This window comes from Lithobates pipiens, unplaced genomic scaffold, assembly GCF_037356315.1.
Source record: "Lithobates pipiens isolate NorthernLeopardFrog02 unplaced genomic scaffold, aLitPip1_a1.2 Scaffold_23, whole genome shotgun sequence".
NCBI classification, from domain to species: domain Eukaryota; kingdom Metazoa; phylum Chordata; class Amphibia; order Anura; family Ranidae; genus Lithobates; species Lithobates pipiens.
Window position 1 is genome coordinate 113,222,460 of NW_027507785.1, and position 18,637 is coordinate 113,241,096.

Below are 18,637 nucleotides of genomic sequence, written 5' to 3' on the forward strand. Positions count from 1 at the left end.
TATAGTGATATAAACCAATTGAGGAAGCAAACACTCCCCAAAACTCCTCCCATATATAATCAAACTAGAATGGAAACCTGGTGTGCAGAAAAGAGGACAGCATGAAAAAACTGAAAAGCACAGAGTATCAAACTCTAAATGTATGGCATAATAAATTGATCACATGCTGTCCTCTAGCAGATGTCATTATTGTAAAATGTTCTAATACAAACACTATATACAACGTAAAAACATAACAATACACTGAACAATGCATTTGACTATATCTGCAAAGCTTTGTGCAATCAAAATACCACAGGCAACAGCAGAAGAGGACCATCATTGTAAATCTCTAATAACCGAAGTTTATATTTGTAAAAGTACTTTTGTAAAAATTCATATCATGAAAATTACTATATCAAACATATTTCATTTGCAGTTAATAGAATGATGTATGTTATCAAAATCATGCGATTGTTCTCCCATTTGCCATGTCTGTGGTAGAGAAAGGACCCTATGGTGTACTAAGAGGAAAGAAAAAAGTAATAATGAAAAAGAGAAAGAATACTGATAAAGAAAAGAAGAATAAGAAGAAATAAATTCAATCAATATCAAACATATACAAATGAATATACAGGTAATGCTTGGAGCCATGACGATATATGCATTAATGTATATATGATATACGCAAAATGTACATGGATATCCTGCCCCAAATTCACACATATGACATGCATAGACAACAGTGGTATGGATAACCCCAACTATCCATGTATATCAATGTAATATTTCATCACTATATCAGCTATCTGACACTAATACACATCGTAGACTCGAAGTTGACCATACTTCATCTTTTAAAAAAGAACTTTCAAATCTTCTGGACAGAGCAGTTTCAGTGGGTATTTTTTCTGTAAAAGAAAAAGATGTTCATTCCAGATTTCCCAGTCATGCCCCTGTTTCATCACCTACCTAAGGTGCATAAGGGGTTAAGTCCTATCATTGGTAGACACACTGTGGCTGGGATTGGGTCTCTTAATGAACGTTTAAGCCACCGGGTGGATCAGCAACTACAGCCCTTAGATACCACTCATCTTTTATCTCAATTAAGAGATGTGTGTAGGGAGGACAATAGATCACCTGCGATGTATCCAATCTCTACTCCTCCATTCTGCACGCTTTAAGCTTACAAGCAGTATCTTCTTTTCTCAAGAGGTCGGGCCAATTCTCTCTTGTGCTCCTAGAATTCATTCTCATGAGTATAGAGTTTCTTTTAACTCATATTTTTTTTATGTTTGACGAGGACTTCTATCTCCAGATGTGTGGGGCCTCTATGGGAGCTAAGTTCTCGCCATCCCTTGCCAATCTGTACGAGATGGTGGGAAAGGTCCCGCATTTTTAGAGCTGACAGTCCCCACCGAGCAGACACTGTGCTATATTGTCGCTACATAGACGACTTGTTGTTCATTGCTTCTTGGCGACATTTCACTTTGGAGACATGGCTGGATTTCATGAATGATCATCAGCTTAATCTCTGGTTCACGGGACACAGTGATTTCTCATTGACTGAATTCTTGGATGTTTTGCTTACTGCTGACGGAGACCGAATAGCGTCCAGTCTATATAGAAAACCCTGTGCAGGGAACACCCTCCTAAGAGCTAACTTAAACCATCCAGGTCATACAATTAGGAGCATACCAGTTGGTCAATTCTGTAGGCTAAAACATATATGCAGTAAGGAATATGATTTTAGAAGGGAGGCCATTTTCATGACCTCCAGATTTAAGGAAAGAGGTTATCCTAGTTCTTTCATCAATAGAGCTTTGTATACTAACAAGAAAACCCCAGGGGATATTTAAATGAACAACAAATCTTCGGTAACAAATGCCGTATGCAAAAAACTTCTCAGTTCTCGAGAACCCCTGTATTTTTAACCCCCTATAGTTTTTAGTTTGAAAAAAAAAAGTTATTAAGAAATATCTTCCAGTTCTCACCAATGATCCCATATATGTACAGATCTTATTCACTGGGATACAGATGGTTTTAAGAAGGGCGCCCACTTTAGGCAGATGGTTGTCACCTAGCTTTGTACACAATCGAGTGACCACCCACACACTGGTTACAGTTTAGGGGTACTTTTAAATGTGGCGTGAGCAGTTGGTGATTGTGTCACTTCCTTGGCTACAGGCAAATCCTTATTAATTGCAATACACGCTATGTGGTGTATGTTATTACACGCACCACATGTAAGGTTCAGTACGTAGGAAGGACAACCAAGTGTTTGGCCGCGTACACACGGGCGGACTGTCTGACGGACTTGGTCCGCTGAAACGTGTTTCAGCGGACAGTCCGCTCGTGTGTGGGCTTCAGCGGACTTTTTCAGCGGACAGTCTGGCGGACTAAGTCTTTCGGAATTTCCGTAATATTGTCCGTCCAACTTTGGTTTCAGCGGACAGTCCACTCGTGAGTAGGCTAGTTGGACGGACTAAGTATGGCGCATGCTCAGAAAGGATTTACACGGCCGAAGGTTGCATTGCAGTGTATTGGACGTTGTATTTCTAGTCCCGCTGTACACGTCATCGCGCAAGCTTTCAGCGGACTGTCTGTTCATCGTGTGTGGTCAAGTCCGTTCATTCAAAAGTAAGACGGACTGTCTGTCGGATTGTCTGACGGACTTAGTTGGCCAGACAGTCCGCCCGTGTGTACGCGGCCTTTGAGGGACCGTCTATATGATCATCTACACAATATAGAAAAGGACCACTCTGTCAACGTGGCCAGGCATTGGGTTCAATACAATAAAAACATATCTAGCCTTGTCATTCAAGGCACGGAAAAAATAAGTATGCCCACTAGAGTTGGTGACAAATTTGGCATCTTGTATAGAAAATAAGTTTACTGGATATTCACTTTACACATAAGAAAACCAGTAGGCTTAAATTTTGATTGGGACGTTTCTTATTTCTATGAATAATTTGTCATCGAAAATGGATTGGATTGCTATTGGTCCCATATTCATACACTCAATCATATGAGATGAAATATTACATTGATGTGCATAGATAGTTGTGGTTTTCCATACTATTGTTGTCTATGCACGTCATATGTGTGAATTTGGAGCAGGATATCCATGTACATTTTGCGTATATCATATATACATTAAAGCATATATCTTCATGATTTCAAGCATCGCCTGTATATTCATTGGTATATTTGTTTGATATTGATTGAATTTATTTCTTCTTCTTCTCTTTACCAGTATTCTTCTTTCACTTCAGTTCAGTGTATTGTTATGTTTTTATGTTGTATATAGTGTTTGTAGTATGCCCTGTACACACGGTCGGACTTTCCGACGACAAAATCCATCAGATTTTTTCCCAAATTTGTCTAGCATACACACGGTCGGACAAAGTTGTAGGAAAATACGATTGTTCTGAACGCAGTGGCGTAGAACACGTACGACGGGACTATAAATGGGCCAGTAGCCAATAGCTTTCATCTCGTAATTTATTCTGAGCATGCATGGCACTTTGTCCATGGGAAATGTCTACACATGATCAGAATTTAAATGATCGGATTTTGTTGTCGGAAAATTTTAGACCCAGTTCTCAAAATTTGTGTCGGAAATTACGATGGAAAAAGTCTGATGCAGCCCACACACGATCAGATTTTCTGACAACATGATCCGATTGCACATTTTCCGTCTGAAAGTCCGACCATGTGTTCGGGGCATTAGACATTTCCTTGATTTGTCCACAGTGCCAAATAGCTAAGTCTCTGCTACTGTAGGTACTGTATATAGTGGCCACCTTATTGTATATTAGTAAGTGAACCTGTTTACTGCAATAGAGTTTATATACCACTTGTGTTATTTCAGACAGTTATAGGGAGGGACCAAAGCACAGAGTAGATAGGTCAACTCAGAGTTCCAGTGCCATGCCGCAGTTTCTGCTGGTGGGAAGTTCCATTCCAGGCTGGCCGGACAACAGTTGGAGAATACCTCCGTGACTGCTGATTTTGTCTTCAGGTCTCCGACGCAAAGACAGACACTGCATTATCTATAACTGGATTTTGCTGCAACATTCATCTGGAGGTATCTCTATAAATAACTATATTATACCTAAATATATATGCAGCATTCCGCCAGGACTCCTGTTGAGCCCTTTGTTGATAATACCTGTTTACACTTTGGACTTATATACTGTTATTAATCTCTTCTTATATAAAACTTTTATAATTTCTACACTGGTGTGTTTCTATTAGTTAAAGTGGTTGTAAACTCTATTACACCACTTGTACCTACAGGTAAGCTTATAATAAGGCTTACCTGAAGGTACTGTAAATATCTCCTAAATGTACACAGTTTAGGAGATATTCACTATATGCGCTGCTACCAACACCATCGGTGCATGCACACTGAAGAAAGGGGTCGCTGGTGAAGTTCCTTCAGTACCAGTGCATTGACTGGCGGCACCCACACCCATGCGCAGGAGTGACATCATCACGGCCCCAGCCAATCACAACGTCAGAACCTGCGAACCCGAAAGGCTGCAAGAGCGGAGTGCGGGCGGCAACAAAGGGCATCGTTCTAAAGTAAATGTTTCATAATGAGCTAGTATGCAATGCATACTAACTCATTATGCCTTTGTCTTGCAGGTTTTTTTTTTCTTTTTTCCAGGAGTTTACAATCTCTTTAATGGCTAATGTTATATGCTTGAAAAATATATATATAGACTAAATATACAAACTCGCGCTGATGGTGTGATAAAAAAGGTAAAACAGCTCCAAGTCACTTTGGATAAGTCTCTATGAGCTTGCCACATCTTACCACTGTGATTTTTTCCTCCTAGCAAAACTGCTCCAGCTCTTTCAAGTTGTATGGTTTGCGCTTGTGAACAGAAATCTTTAAGTCTGACCACAGATTTTCTATTGGATTGAGGTCTGGGCTTTGACTAGACCATTCCAATATATTTACATGTTCCCCTTAAACCACTCAAGTGTTGCTTTAGCAGTGTGTTTGGGGTCATTGTCCTGCTGGAAGGTGTTGAACCTCTGTCCTAGCCTCAAATCACACACAGAGTGGTACAGGTTTTGCTCAAGAATATATATATGTATTTAGCACCATCCATCTTTCCATCAACTCTGATCAGTTTCCCAGTCCCGACTGCTGAAAAACATCCCCACAGCATGATGCTGCCACCACCATGTTGGAGATGGTGTTCTTTGGGTGATGTAATGTGTTGGGTTTGCACCAGACATAGCGTTTTCTTTGATGGCCAAAAAGTTAAATTTTATTCTCATCAGACCAGAGCACCTTCCTCCATACATTTTGGGAGTCTCCAACATGCCTTTTCCCAAACTCAAAACGTGTCATTTTGTTTTTTGCTGAAAGTAATGGCTTTCTTCTGGACACTCTGTCATAAATCCAAACTCTATGGAACATACGGCTTATTGTCGTCCTATGTACAGATACTCCAGTCTCTGCTTTGGAACTCTGCAGCTCCTTCAGGGTTACCTTAGGTCTCTTTGCTGCCCCCCTTATCTGGTCCGTGAGTTTTGGTGTGTCTCTTGGCAGGTTTGCTGTTGTGCCATGTTCTTTCCATTTGGTTATGATAGATTTGATGGTGCTCCTATGGATCATCAAAGATTTGGATATTTTTGTATAACCTAACCCTTGAACTTCTCAACAACATTGTCTCTTACTTGTTTGGAGAGTTCCTTGGTCTTCATGGCAGTGTTTGGTTAGTGGTGCCTCTGGGTTAGGTGTTGCAGCCTCTGAGGCCTTTCAAAAAGGTGTGTATATGTAATGACAGCTCATGTGACACTTAGATTGCACACGTCGACATCATTTCACCAAAAATTTGACTTTTGAAGCTAATTGGTTGCACCAAAGCTTTTTTATGGGCGTCATAACAAAGGGGGTGAATACATACGCACATGCCAATTATCAGTTTTTTGTTTCTAAAAAATAGTTTTTATGTATATATTTTTCTAATTTTACTTCACCAACTTAGACTAATGTGTTCTGATCCATCACATGTAATTCAGATTAAAAAAAAACATTGAACTAAAGGCTGTAATGTAACAAAATAGGTAAAAAGTCAAAGGGGGTAAATACTTTTGCAGGCACTGTATAGTCTATCTATCCCCCCTACCCCCTAGGTGACCAAGCCAAGTTTATCATCTTTTATAAAAAAAAATTCTAAAATTGATATTAGTGCACACAAAAAACATAACTCAAAAACTCTTATTAAATAAAACATTATTTTTTAAATTATGTATATTGGTTTGTTTTATTTTATTTTTGATGTTTAATAAGAAGGCAGATAAGCCATCTGTGTGACAGTATACACAAGCATAGACAGGTCCTCTTTATGTTGATATGCGGGGTCTAAGCAAAACACCATTATTTTACTTATGGCTATGACCGTATAAAGCAAAGCTGTTTTGTCATCATTTGTTGCTCAAGCATGCTATCAGATTCATTTATAAAAATATATTAGATTTTTGTTACATACCGTATATATATATATTTTGGCCTAATGTTACTAGACCTAAATACTGCAGTGCACAGAGAGAAGTATGAACTTACATTCTTAACGGAAAACCTTATAATACCACCAGACATTGAGGTAACTGAGGGCAGTTCCTTTAGCTCATCAACAAGGTTCTGTTGGCAGCCCACCATGTGGTAGCGTAGTAATTGTGTCATTAGCTGATTCCGTGACCATTCTGCGATCTGTAGTATAAACAAAATGCATGCCGATAGAGGAATGCAAATTTTAAGGATAAGTGTAGGAAAAATTAAACTAAAAAAGGCAAAAGAATACTTGAAACATTTGTGTATATATAAAAAATATATAAATACATTTTTTTTTCTATTTTTTTTATATGCAGCTGAGAACAGAGGGAATGTGATCACTTATAAAATAGAGAAAAATAGGTATTCATAATGTTTTTTAATATATACATAAATCTTTGCCTTTCATTTCAATTTTAAACGAAATGGGTTGTTTTACAAGGTAATAGTTTACAATCACTTTAATAAAATAGGCACATTCAGTGCAAGCAGAAAAAGACTGTTATACAGCGCTGCCCTTGTACCAGTACCCTAGGTATTAAATCTGATAAAACACCGGATATGTTCCCAACATGCATTAAAAAAGGAATGACAGAGTTCTAAAATAGTCATTGGCTGACGATGACAGCAGGTGCTAGGCTGCCTTCTCACAATGGACTGGGAATCCAAAAGCTGCAAAGGAAGAGGGGAAGGAAAGATAGGCAGTCAGCAGGCTATGGTGTAGCACAGTTAAATAAAAAAATAAAATATATATAAACAAACAAAAAATGCACTCACAATGTTGCTGGGGGTGACAGGCAAAGGACTGTGGAAGATGTGTATCCAGGATGGTCCAGGGGAAGTTGCAGCCAATGCTCCGGAGCGGGGAACCAGCAGTCCAGGGAGAGCCAAAGCGGGAACCACAGGTGAAATGTATCTGGGCTAAGATGGACGCCCATGGAAAGGTCACAGTCTTTCCCCAGGGTTTTTTTTAGCAGCAGAGAGTTGTTATGAGAATAATTGACGTAAAGAAAAATCATTTATTTAACAAGAGATATAATTTTGCTCAATTTAAAATGCTACACCTATATATATTTTTTATATTGTCCAAAGCCTTTAATTAGATATTTTGACATTTCCCTAGAATATAAATCCCCCTGAAGAGACCAGAAATCGCAAGGGTCGAAATGCATCGGGGTTTTTCATGTGGATACATATGTTACAAATACAATTGGCAAGCCATGCCTGTACTTAGAGTGTTTTTTTTGCTATGAGTGATGTTCCATGTTTGTTTTTGTCGCACTACCTATGTGGATGATGTATTATTGTTCATTTGGAATTACTATTGTCTGTTAAATAAATGATTTTTCTTTACGTCAATTATTCTCATAACTCTCTGCTGCTAAAAAAAAAACCTGGGGAAATTTACTGTGTTTTTTGTATACTTATGGGTTATGCAGCTTTGGGGGCTCCCTTATTGTGTTTTTTTTCCTTTTTACAGGTCACAGTCTTTTGCCTGTCACCCCCACCAGCTATTTGTTTATATATGTATATATATATATTTATATTATTTTTTTTGCTGTTTCTTTCAGAGCGAAAGCTTGTGTTGCTCATTGTGGCCTGCAGTGCCCTTTATGGTTACAAGGCTTTGCCTAAGCTGAATATACCCAATACTACACAAGAGTGAGGCATTTGCATAGACCTCAATGAGGTTGCTGTCTTTCCATTAGTTCATATATGTGCAGTCCATAGAAGTCTGTGTAGATGTAAGCTGCCTTCCACTTGTGCAGTACTCTCCCTAGACATCTTGGGGAAAAGCCTAGTATATAAAGCTGTGGCACTGCAGCTCAGCAAGCAGGTTCAGTACAGACACAACTTTTTTTCTATTTTGTATACTGTAACGGAGGGTTATAACCACTGTCAGTTTTTTTTTTTCTGCCATTGGTTTCCCATTCGGGAGATTTCCCTTCACCTTCTGTCCCATAGCCAAAACAGCCAGGTTCACCACAACTAGTGCCCCCACTGGAAGATCTCACCTCTATTACTGTTTTGGTGACAATCCAAAATTTGGGTATTTCTTTTTGCTCTCATTTATGGCAATAATGGCAAAGAGGGCAAACAGGGCAAATCGAGAGTGTAAATCTCCAAAACAGGGACAATGACAGAAATAAAAACCTGGCAGGTGTTCCAATGCCTCTCCACTCTATCCAAAACGTTAAGTTATACGTTAAGAGTAGCTTTCTTCTATTATGGTGTCATTGTAGGCTACATTTGCATGAGCATTTGTTTAGCAGTACTGCAAATCCCAGCAGCAAGCCTATCATTGCACTGTATGGACTCAGTGGCCGCAGCTATCAACTCCAGCTGCAGGAATCAGTAGATTTTGGTTGCCAGGATTCACAGCGTGGCTAAACGCCCATGTGAATGTAACCTTCTGCAGACTACAGGAAGCATTTATTTAGTCTTTTCCCATCAATGACCACTATGTTTAATGCAGGGTTCTGCTACTTCAAGGGGTAAGCTCATTTAGCTGTCATTTTTTTATGTTACCGAGTACAATGATTACTAAACAGAAATTGTTACCGTGCTGCTGTTTTCAATAGCCTCCTTTAGTGGGACGAATACTGTAAATGGCCCATTTTCATTTAAATCTTTAATGTAGTACTTCTGAAATCAAAATAATACGCCACAGCATGGATTACAAAATATTGCTCTTGTTCTCACAGTGGCTATCTAGTAGTTATACTGAAAACTGTACTGCTCACCGTATATAACCGATAAAAGCTGAATGCTTCGTCATGGTACCGCAGTGTCTGCAAAGTTTTCACAACATTTAATAATAATTATTCATATCATGCCAACAGTCTACCAATCTGTTCAGAAACGATATAACATTTTTACTAACTAAACTGTTAAAAAAATGAAACACATGAATCATAACTTAAGCTGTAACCATCTTTGTTAAAAATATGACATACAATTGCTACACAAGCCATTTTGTGTCAAAGCTGTACTTTAGGCAGGTAAATAGGGATGAGCTTCGTGTTCGAGTCGAACATACGTTCGACGCGAACATCGGCTGTTCGCCAGTTCGGCGAATTCCGAACGTTATGGCCGTTCGCGCCAAATTCGTGTGGCGCTCACGGGCCACAATGCACTGCGTCATCGCAGTGCATTGCTGGCTCATGATTGGCCAAGCATGCACTGTGACCCCGCATGCTTGGCCAATCACAGCGCCAGCAGCGAGGAGAGCCATGATTGGCCACAGGCAGGATGCCTGTGGCCAATCATAGCTCAGGCTGTGTAGTACACGCCCCACACTATATAAGGCCGCCAGCGCGGCGGCCTTGTGTAGTGTGTTGGCGTCTGAAGCAGTTAGTGGGTGTTCTGTGTACCTTCAACACAGTACACACCGATCGTTATCGGCCGATTTTCGATCTTGCTCTTCTGTAGTGGTTGTTGTCTGCTTGCCCTGACCGCAGTATACACCGCTATATTCACCTCACCTGGTGATCTATCTTTTATAATAGAGCTTGCAGTCAGTAGTGTTAGGAGCTTGTGCGTGCTGTCTGCGTGCTCTGTACCCAGTACACACCGCTATATCCACCTACAAAGATCTTCTCTATTTGAGCCCACTTGCCATCTGCAGGAGTTATTGGAAGTTGTGTGTGCCTCCAGCACAGCACAGTATACATCTGTATATACCCCTTTATCTGTGGTGTTCTATAATAAAGGCATCTGCAGGAGTTAGTGGGTTTTTTGTGCCTCCAGCACAATATACACCTGTATCTACCCTTTATTGCTGTTCTCTAATAGAGCCATCTGCAGGGCTTAGTGGGTGTTGTGTGACTCAATTACAGTATACCCCTTTATCTCTGGTGTTCTATAATAAAGGCATCTGCAGGAGTTAGTGGGTGTTGTGTGACTCCAGCACAATATACACCTGTATCTACCTGTATCTACCGTTTATTGCTGTTCTCTAATAGAGCCATCTGCAGGGCTTAGTGGGTGTTGTGTGACTCCATTAGAGTATACCCCTTTATCTCTGGTGTTCTATAATACAGGCATCTGCAGGAGTTAGTGGGTGTTGTGTGCCTCCAGCACAATATACACTACCCAATTGCTGTTTTACCCAACTCCCTTCAGGCCATTACCATGTCTGGAAGGCCAGCAAGGAGAGGCAGACAGGCACGAGCCGATAAAAGAGGGCAAGCAGGCTCTGTGTCTAGAGACAACAGTGCTGGTCGTGGACGCGGTGCATTGTCATCAGCACGTGGCCATGGGACAGGCTTGTCCTTCTTTTCGGCAGCTGGACATGTTGAACCGCAACATGCCAACGACTTGGTAGAGTGGATGACCAAGCCCTCTTCATCCTCCTCATCCTCTCTCACCCAGTCTCTGGGTACTAGCAAAGCAGCTGCCAACGCATTGTCTTCCCTCCTCTCAATGTCATCATCAGTGACTCCTTCCCTAGACCCACCACGTCCTCCTGAGGAGTCTCCTGAACTCTTTGAGCACAGTGTTGGGTACATGCTCCAGGAGGATGCCCAGTGTTTTGTAGGCTCAGATGATGACACTCAGCTAGAGGAAGGCAGTAGCGTGAGCGCAGAGAGAGGGGATGCTCAAGAAGGACAGCAATCTGGCAGTCATGTTCCACAAGCTGCAGCATACTGCCAGGTTTGCTACAGCGATGAAGAGGGAGGGGATGATGAGGGCACTGACTCCACGTGGGTGCCTGGTAGGAGAGAGGAGGAGGAGGAGGAGGAGGCACATGTCCAACGAGGCAGGATGCCCTCCGGGGGCCAGCTTAGGGGCAGCACACCGACTGAATCACACCGCAGAGCTCCGCCTGTGCAGGGCGCTGCCTCTGCGCGTTATTCTAAAAGTTCTTTGGTGTGGCCCTTTTTTGAGACGAGTGCATCAGATCGCACCGCTGCTATTTGCAACATATGTCTCAAGCGTATCTCGCGTGGCCAAAACATCAGCCGCTTGGGCACCACATGCTTGACCAGACATATGTTGACCTGCCATGCAGCTCGTTGGCAAGCGTACCTCAAAGACCCACACCAAAGAACAAAGCGGACCTCTCCTTGCTCCTCCTTAGCTGGCATCTCCAACCCCACTAGACCTTCAGTCCTCTCTGAAACCTGCTCTGAGAGGAATGAAGGTGTAGAATTAGGTGTGTCACAGCCAAGTGCTTCCAGGCACTCTGCTAGCAGTACACCTACGTCCGATTATAGCAGGCAAATGTCCCTGCCCCAGCTGCTGGACCGGCGAAAGAAGTTCACTCCCAGCCATCCACATGCCCAGCGGTTGAATGCTAGCTTGGCTAAATTGCTAGCACTTCAACTGCTGCCTTTTCAGTTGGTAGACCCGGCCCCCTTCCGTGAGTTTGTACAATGTGCGGTTCCTCAGTGGCAGGTCCCCAAACGCCACTTTTTATCACGGAAGGCGATTCCGGCTCTCTACCGGCATGTGGAAGGCAATGTCCTTGCCTCGCTGGACAGGGCAGTCAGCGGTAAGGTGCATATTACCGCTGACTCATGGTCCAGCAGGCATGGACAGGGACGTTACCTGTCTTTCACGGCCCATTGGGTCACTCTTCTGGCAGCTGGGAAGGATGCAGGACAAGGTGCAGTAGTGTTGGAGGTTGTTCCGCCACCACGCCTCCAAAATGCTACTATTGGTTGTGACACACCTCTCTCCTCCACCCCCTCCTCTTCTTCTTCCTCCATGGCCTCTTCCAGTGCTCTGTCCTCAGAACCAGCGGTGCTCTGTAGGCGTTCCAGGGGCTACGCAAGTACGCAGGCAAAACGATGCCATGCCGTGCTTGCGCTGGTTTGTTTGGGGGACAGGAGCCACACTGGGGCGGATGTTTTGTCAGCTCTGTAGGGGCAGGCCGAGAGGTGGTTGACGCCACGCCAGCTTAAGCCAGGAATGGTGGTTTGTAACAATGGCACCAACCTCCTCTCCGCCCTCCGACAGGGACAACTGACCCATGTGCCCTGTGTAGCTCACGTCCTTTGAGGGCTTACAATGTTGTGGCAAAACCAACACCTTGTTCCGCCATTTCTGCAGAGCATATAGGGCAGGCCCCTACTTTCAAACATCCAACTTACAAACATCTCCTACTTGCAAACGGAAGGAGACAACAGCAAGTGAGATGAAAAAAGATGTACGACAAAACAAATTATACAGGGGTGATAACCCTTCCCTATGTTTTCCAAAAAGCTTAAAAATAGTTTTTTTGACTGGAGCTACACTTTAAAAATGTACCAGTTGAAAATTACAAACAGATTCAACTTAACACAACAAACCTACACAGTCCCTGTCTTGTTTGCACCGCCTGTATACTGCTGTTCTGAGTATATAGGGCCTGGGGGCCACACGCATTTCCTTTTTCTAATATGGGTACGGGGTTCCCCTTAATATGCGTACAAGACCCAAAGGGGCTGGTAATGGGCAGGGAGGGTTACCCATGCCATTTTTCTCAATGATTTTCAACCATATTGCAGGAACCAGATATAACATTAAAACCGCAAGCAGTTTTCAATGATGTTATTTCTGTTTAATGTCATTTTGTGCAGGGACTGTTCTAAACACGGGAAACACGTGGCACTTCACAGGCATACTACAGACACCCCCAGGCACCATATTTAAAGGAATATTTCACTTTTTTTTTCACTTTAATCGTCATTAAAATCAGTGCTCCCGCCAAAACGGCCGTTTTTAAAAACATTTTAGGCATTGACCCATGTCAATGCCTAAAATTAAATTAGCACTTTTAATTTAGCACTTTTAAAATTAGCACTTTTCATTTCGAACGTTCCAGTCCCATAGACTTCAATGGGGTTCTAAAGTTCGTTCGAATTTGGGGTCCGTTCGAAAGTTCTGGTGCGAACCGAACCGGGGGGTGTTCGGCTCATCCCTACAGGTAAACGTCAAAAACACAATTTAATGCAGTTGTGTATTCCTTTAAAATAAAATAAATGCATTTTCCACAAAATTATAAGCAGTTAAATCTGTTTTGACTACAGCTGTAGGAGAGAGCAGACTTGATGACTTATTGGTGTGCTGCTGCTCCTTCATTGTCCAATCAGCAGTCTGCAGACAGACAGGAGACACCACTACATTCCTTCCTATGACCCCTTTCACACTGAGGCAGTTTTCAGGTGTTTTAGCACTAGAACTAGCCTCTAAATAGCACCTGGAAACCACCTCCCATTCATTTCAGTGTGTCTTTTCACACTGGGGCGGTGCGCTTGCGGGACGTTAGGAAAAGTCCTGCAAGCAGCATCTTTGGGGCAGTTTGGGTGCGCTGTATTTAGTGCTCCCAAAATGCCCTGCCCATTGAAATGAATGGGCAGCCCTTCCAAAGTGCATGAAAAGCGATTCAGAAGCAATGCAACATGGGCGCTTTTAACCCCTTCTTTAAAAGCGTCCCGGTAGCAGCCAAAGAGTGCCACTGAAACAGTGATAAAGCCCTGTTAAAATTAGTGGCGCTTTAGCTCTGATGCAGCCATAACCCCAGAGTGAAAGGGGTCTAACAGTTTGCCTAGGTTCACACTGACAGCGGGATTGAAATTGTGCAAGATTAGCTGAACTTGCACGATTTTATTCCCGCATGTCAGTCCGACTACGGTGGCAATTTCAGAGACATCTGTACAGTCATCAAAAGTAGTACAGAAATTACTTTTGGGAATCTGATGAGGCACTGGTGTCACACACCTGGTTTTGCTACCAGGCAGAGGCGTGTGAATCAAACAAATGGCTGACTGTAAAAACAAATCTGTTCACATATGTATTTCACCTGTCTAGTATCTGTCTGTATCTGGCCTTTGTCTAGAGTTTACCTATACATGTTGTCAATATATTACACTAAGCCTTAAACAAGGTAAAAATCAGAACCTGATCAATTTTTCCAGTGCATTTTTTTCCATCCCCAATAAATCCTATTCTACAGATGCAAGAATGTTTTGCTGGTCCTAGATGTAAACATCTTCCAAATGGGCTGCAACCTCCTTTGTCCTAGAAAGAAAACAGAAGTGAATAAACATTGAATATGAAAGAGGCCTAAAGGCTTATGAACAAAAAAAGTTATTTTTTTCCATTTCTGTCCTGTATTGCTGAAGTTTGGAAGGATTTGGACTGCAATATCTAAGATTTGGAATGCAAAGCAGAGATCACCTTGCACATACTTTGGAATAGCTCCCAATGGTCCCTGATTTCGAGGGACTGTCCCTGATTTGGAGCAATGTCCCTCTGTCCCTCATTCCTCCTCATTTGTCCGTCATTTTGGTCTGATCTATACAGTTGTACATAAAATGCACTAATTATCTTTCAAAAAGTGTTTCCCAGTGCTAAACCTTTCATCCAGTTTATAAATTGCTGCATTTGTAAATACCAAAAGCCAATACAAAGGAATAGATAGTAGAGGTAAAAAGCGCTTGTGGGTTTAACCAATTTTTTTTTTAATCTAATTCTCCTTTTAAGGGGGGCGTGGCAGGGGGTGCGTCCTATGCCTACATACTTTTCTAATAGGTGTCTCTCATTCCCATTTCAGAAAGTTGGGAGGTATGCTTTGGGCATGGATAAACAGTGTACATCCCATTCTACTTCATTTACGTTGTTTTTCCTTACATAGAAGTCAATGCAAAAGCAAGTCAGAAGCAGGTATGAGACAAGAATCTTAGCAGCTCAACAAATATGAATAACGCTTTAAATGTGAACTATTTTCACCTGAAAGTATTTTGCATATGACTTCCTTCTGGCTGGCATGCCCATGTTCCCCTTTCAAATGCATTTAGGGAAAAATGGTTCACAGTTAAAGCGGACCTCCGCCCTAAAGTGTATGGTCCGCTCATCGGAACCCTCCCCCCCTCCGGTGCCACAATTGGCACCTTTCAGGTGAGAGGGGGGTGCAGATACCTGTATAATCAAGGTATCTGCACCCACTTCCAGGACAAGCTAGCCACAGCTAGCCGCGACTTGCGCATGCGCAGTAGGGAACCGGGCAGTGAAGCCGCAATGCTTCACTTCCAGATTCCCTGACAGAGGATGGCAGGGGCAGCTGAGAGACGAGCGATTGCTCGTCATCTGCTGCCGACATCGCTGGACCCTGGAACAGGTAAGTGTCTATTTATTAAAAGTCAAATACTGCAGCTGCTGACTTTAAAGTGGTTGTAAACTCTTACAACACACTTTGACCTACAGGTAAGCCTAGATTAAGGCTTACCTGTAGGTCCAAGAAATATCTCCTAAACCTATACGGTTTAGGAGATATTTTCCCGAAGACAGGCACCGCTGTCTTCGGCGCATACACCGTAGACAGCGGCGCGCAGGCGCACTGAACATGGCACTGTCAACGACAGAGATGCCGCGCGTCAGTTCCCGTGCGCATGCGCGGGAGTGACGTCATCGCGGCCCTCGCCGAATGACAGCGGCGGAGCTGTGAGACCCCACCGAGAAGATGGATGCGTCGGACTACAGGGGACAGCGGTGACATCGCTGGCTCCTGTGTCAGGTAAGTGACACATAATGGACTACTCTGTGATGCATAGTATTCCATTATGCTTTGCCTTTGCAGGGAATGAAAGAGGAAGTAAATTCTTCAGGGTTTACTTCCTCTTTAAAAAAATTTTTTTACGGTGCAGCTCCTCTTTAATGATCACTTCAGACTGCTTCTGGCTTGGTTTTGATTGCATACATACTGTCTTTATCTAAGAAAATTACTTTTTAGGGTAGGTTCACACATTTGTAGTTCGAATTTCAGGTCCGTTTTCACTGCAAATTTCCAACATAGCTGCTCAGAAGTTCAGTTGCGATTTCAGATACGTTCAACGTACAAATTTTAGTCGGCCACCGGCACCTAACGATAGATTGTTGTTAGGGCGGGCTAAGAAACCGGCCACCGCATGCTTAACAACTGATGACTCATCAGCTGTCAGCGGGTTCCCCGCTGACAGCTAAATATAAACCAAAGAACTGCCAGCAATAAAATTTGAAAATGGCATGGGGTCCCCTCCCTCCAAATTCATACCAAACCCTTACGCATCGTATGGATTTTGAGGGGAACCCACACCAACATTTAAAAAACAAATGGCGTAGGGTCAACCCCAAAATCCATACCAGACCCTTATCCGAGCATGCAGCCTGGGGACTAGCGAGTGCCCCCCTCCTGAACTATAACCAGGCCACATGCCCTCAACATGGGGGGGGGTGCTTTGGGGTAGGAAGGATCCCCCCTAAAGCATCCTGTCCCCACTTGTATTTGACATCAGCTGGGATGGACAAGAGGGGAGGAGGGACCGGTGAGGAACACAGCACCACAAGAGAACTGATTATAGCCGCTTTCCTGACATTTTCTGCACATGAATGGAACCAGTACTGTAATTTGCCCTATGTAATGTCCCGTGCTGTGTGCCCTGCCCTCATGTAAAGTGCCATGCCCTCATGTAAGGTGTCCTGCTCTCATGTTCTCATGTAAGGTGTCCTGCTCTCATGTTCTCATGTAAGGTGTCCTGCTCTCATGTTCTCATGTAAGGTGTCCTGCTCTCATGTTTTCATGTAAGGTGCCCTGCTCTCATGTTTTTATGTAAGGTGCCCTGCTCTCATGTAAAATGCTCTGCTCTCATGTAAAGTGCCCTGCCCTCATGTTCTCATGTAAGGTGTCCTGCTCTCATGTTTTCATGTAAAGTGCCCTGCCCTCATGTAAACTGCCCTGCTCTCATGTTCTCATGTAAGGTGCCCTGCTCTCATGTTCTCATGTAAGGTGCCCTGCTCTCATGTTCTCATGTAAGGTGCCCTGCTCTCATGTTCTCATGTAAGGTGCCCTGCTCTCATGTTCACATGTAAGGTGCCCTGCTCTCATGTTCTCATGTAAGGTGCCCTGCTCTCATGTTCTCATGTAAGGTGCCCTGCTCTCATGTAAGGTGCCCTGTTCCAACGTAATGTAACCTGCTCCCACATAATGTGCTGTGCTCTCATAAGTTATGAATCAAATACATTTAGTGGAGTTTATGGATAAAAGCAGAATTAATCTATATAAAACACTAATAGAAAACCTCCTTGCAGATGTTGATTTCTTCGCAGATATGTGTTCCATTTCCTTCATATCCTTTAAGACAGTTGCAAGCAACCTACAAGGAGAGCAAAAGATTAATTGATCAATAGAGAAAAGGCTGCCATATCTGTATTATGTAATGCTTATTCTTATCATATTTTACACATAGGCCTTTAATATATACTATATTAGTATATTTGAGTTTCAGTGTTTGAAGACATTGGCAGTCCTTGAATCACTTTAACTTTACAACCGGCAAATCTTCTGGGCTTATGGTTTATGGTTTACAAATGTCATCCAGTTTTCAGTCTTAAAGTGACACTAAACGATATCCTTATTCTCCAAAAATAATTCATACACATTCACTACTTAATGGGCCTGTAATCTATTTTTTATTAAATTGTTTACTAGGTTTTTCTGCCTCCTTGTAACATCCTCCATGAGCTCCTGAACCTCCTATTTTTTTCCCTTACTCGTTTGTTTGGAATGAATAACGTTTGTTGCGGTCATGTGCCTTGCTCTATGTACACTACAAATTCCACAGTCCATACTCCCTAGTCTATCTCGGGAGTGAGCAACAGAGGATGGCTACATTTCTACTGTATGTACAGGGGAGCGTATAGAATGAACGTAGCCACCCCCAAAAATGAAGTTGGATCATAGCAGCAGAACAAGAAAAAATGGAGGGGGCATAATATACATTTTTAAAACCAGAGTTGGATGCTTATATGAGCAAAACGTGTTACTTTGGAGTGCATAATAAATCCAATAGGTCATAGGGCAAGTTTCCCATACAACTTTTTTCTATATTTCAAAATGAAAACACTAGAATGGTAGATGTGCTAGCAGATTTAGATATACTAAAAAAAATAAAAATAAAATATGTAGCCAAACTCAAGCTAATACTTTAAAAGCAGTCATTACTTTTGGGATGAAGGTTTTACATGAATACATGTAAGCAACCCTGCTAGTGTTAAATGAGCTTGTTTTGTTGAAAAACAACAGACTTCCTGCTCAGATCACCAGATCAAAATAAAATA

The 18,637-nt window shown here is 42.5% G+C and overlaps 1 protein-coding gene across 1 annotated transcript in view; it reads right to left on the reverse strand.

Annotated features, from left to right (window-relative positions):
- Positions 1-18,637, reverse strand: part of STAB1 (stabilin 1) — a 394,908-nt gene that overhangs the window by 131,474 nt on the left and 244,797 nt on the right. Inside the window, exons 44-48 of the mRNA XM_077452219.1 lie at positions 17,599-17,673; positions 14,444-14,563; positions 9,301-9,348; positions 9,119-9,202; positions 6,569-6,715 (exon numbers count right to left, since the gene is read on the reverse strand). Coding sequence (XP_077308345.1) covers positions 6,569-6,715; positions 9,119-9,202; positions 9,301-9,348; positions 14,444-14,563; positions 17,599-17,673 — 474 coding nt within the window. The remainder of the gene's footprint in view (positions 1-6,568; positions 6,716-9,118; positions 9,203-9,300; positions 9,349-14,443; positions 14,564-17,598; positions 17,674-18,637) is intronic.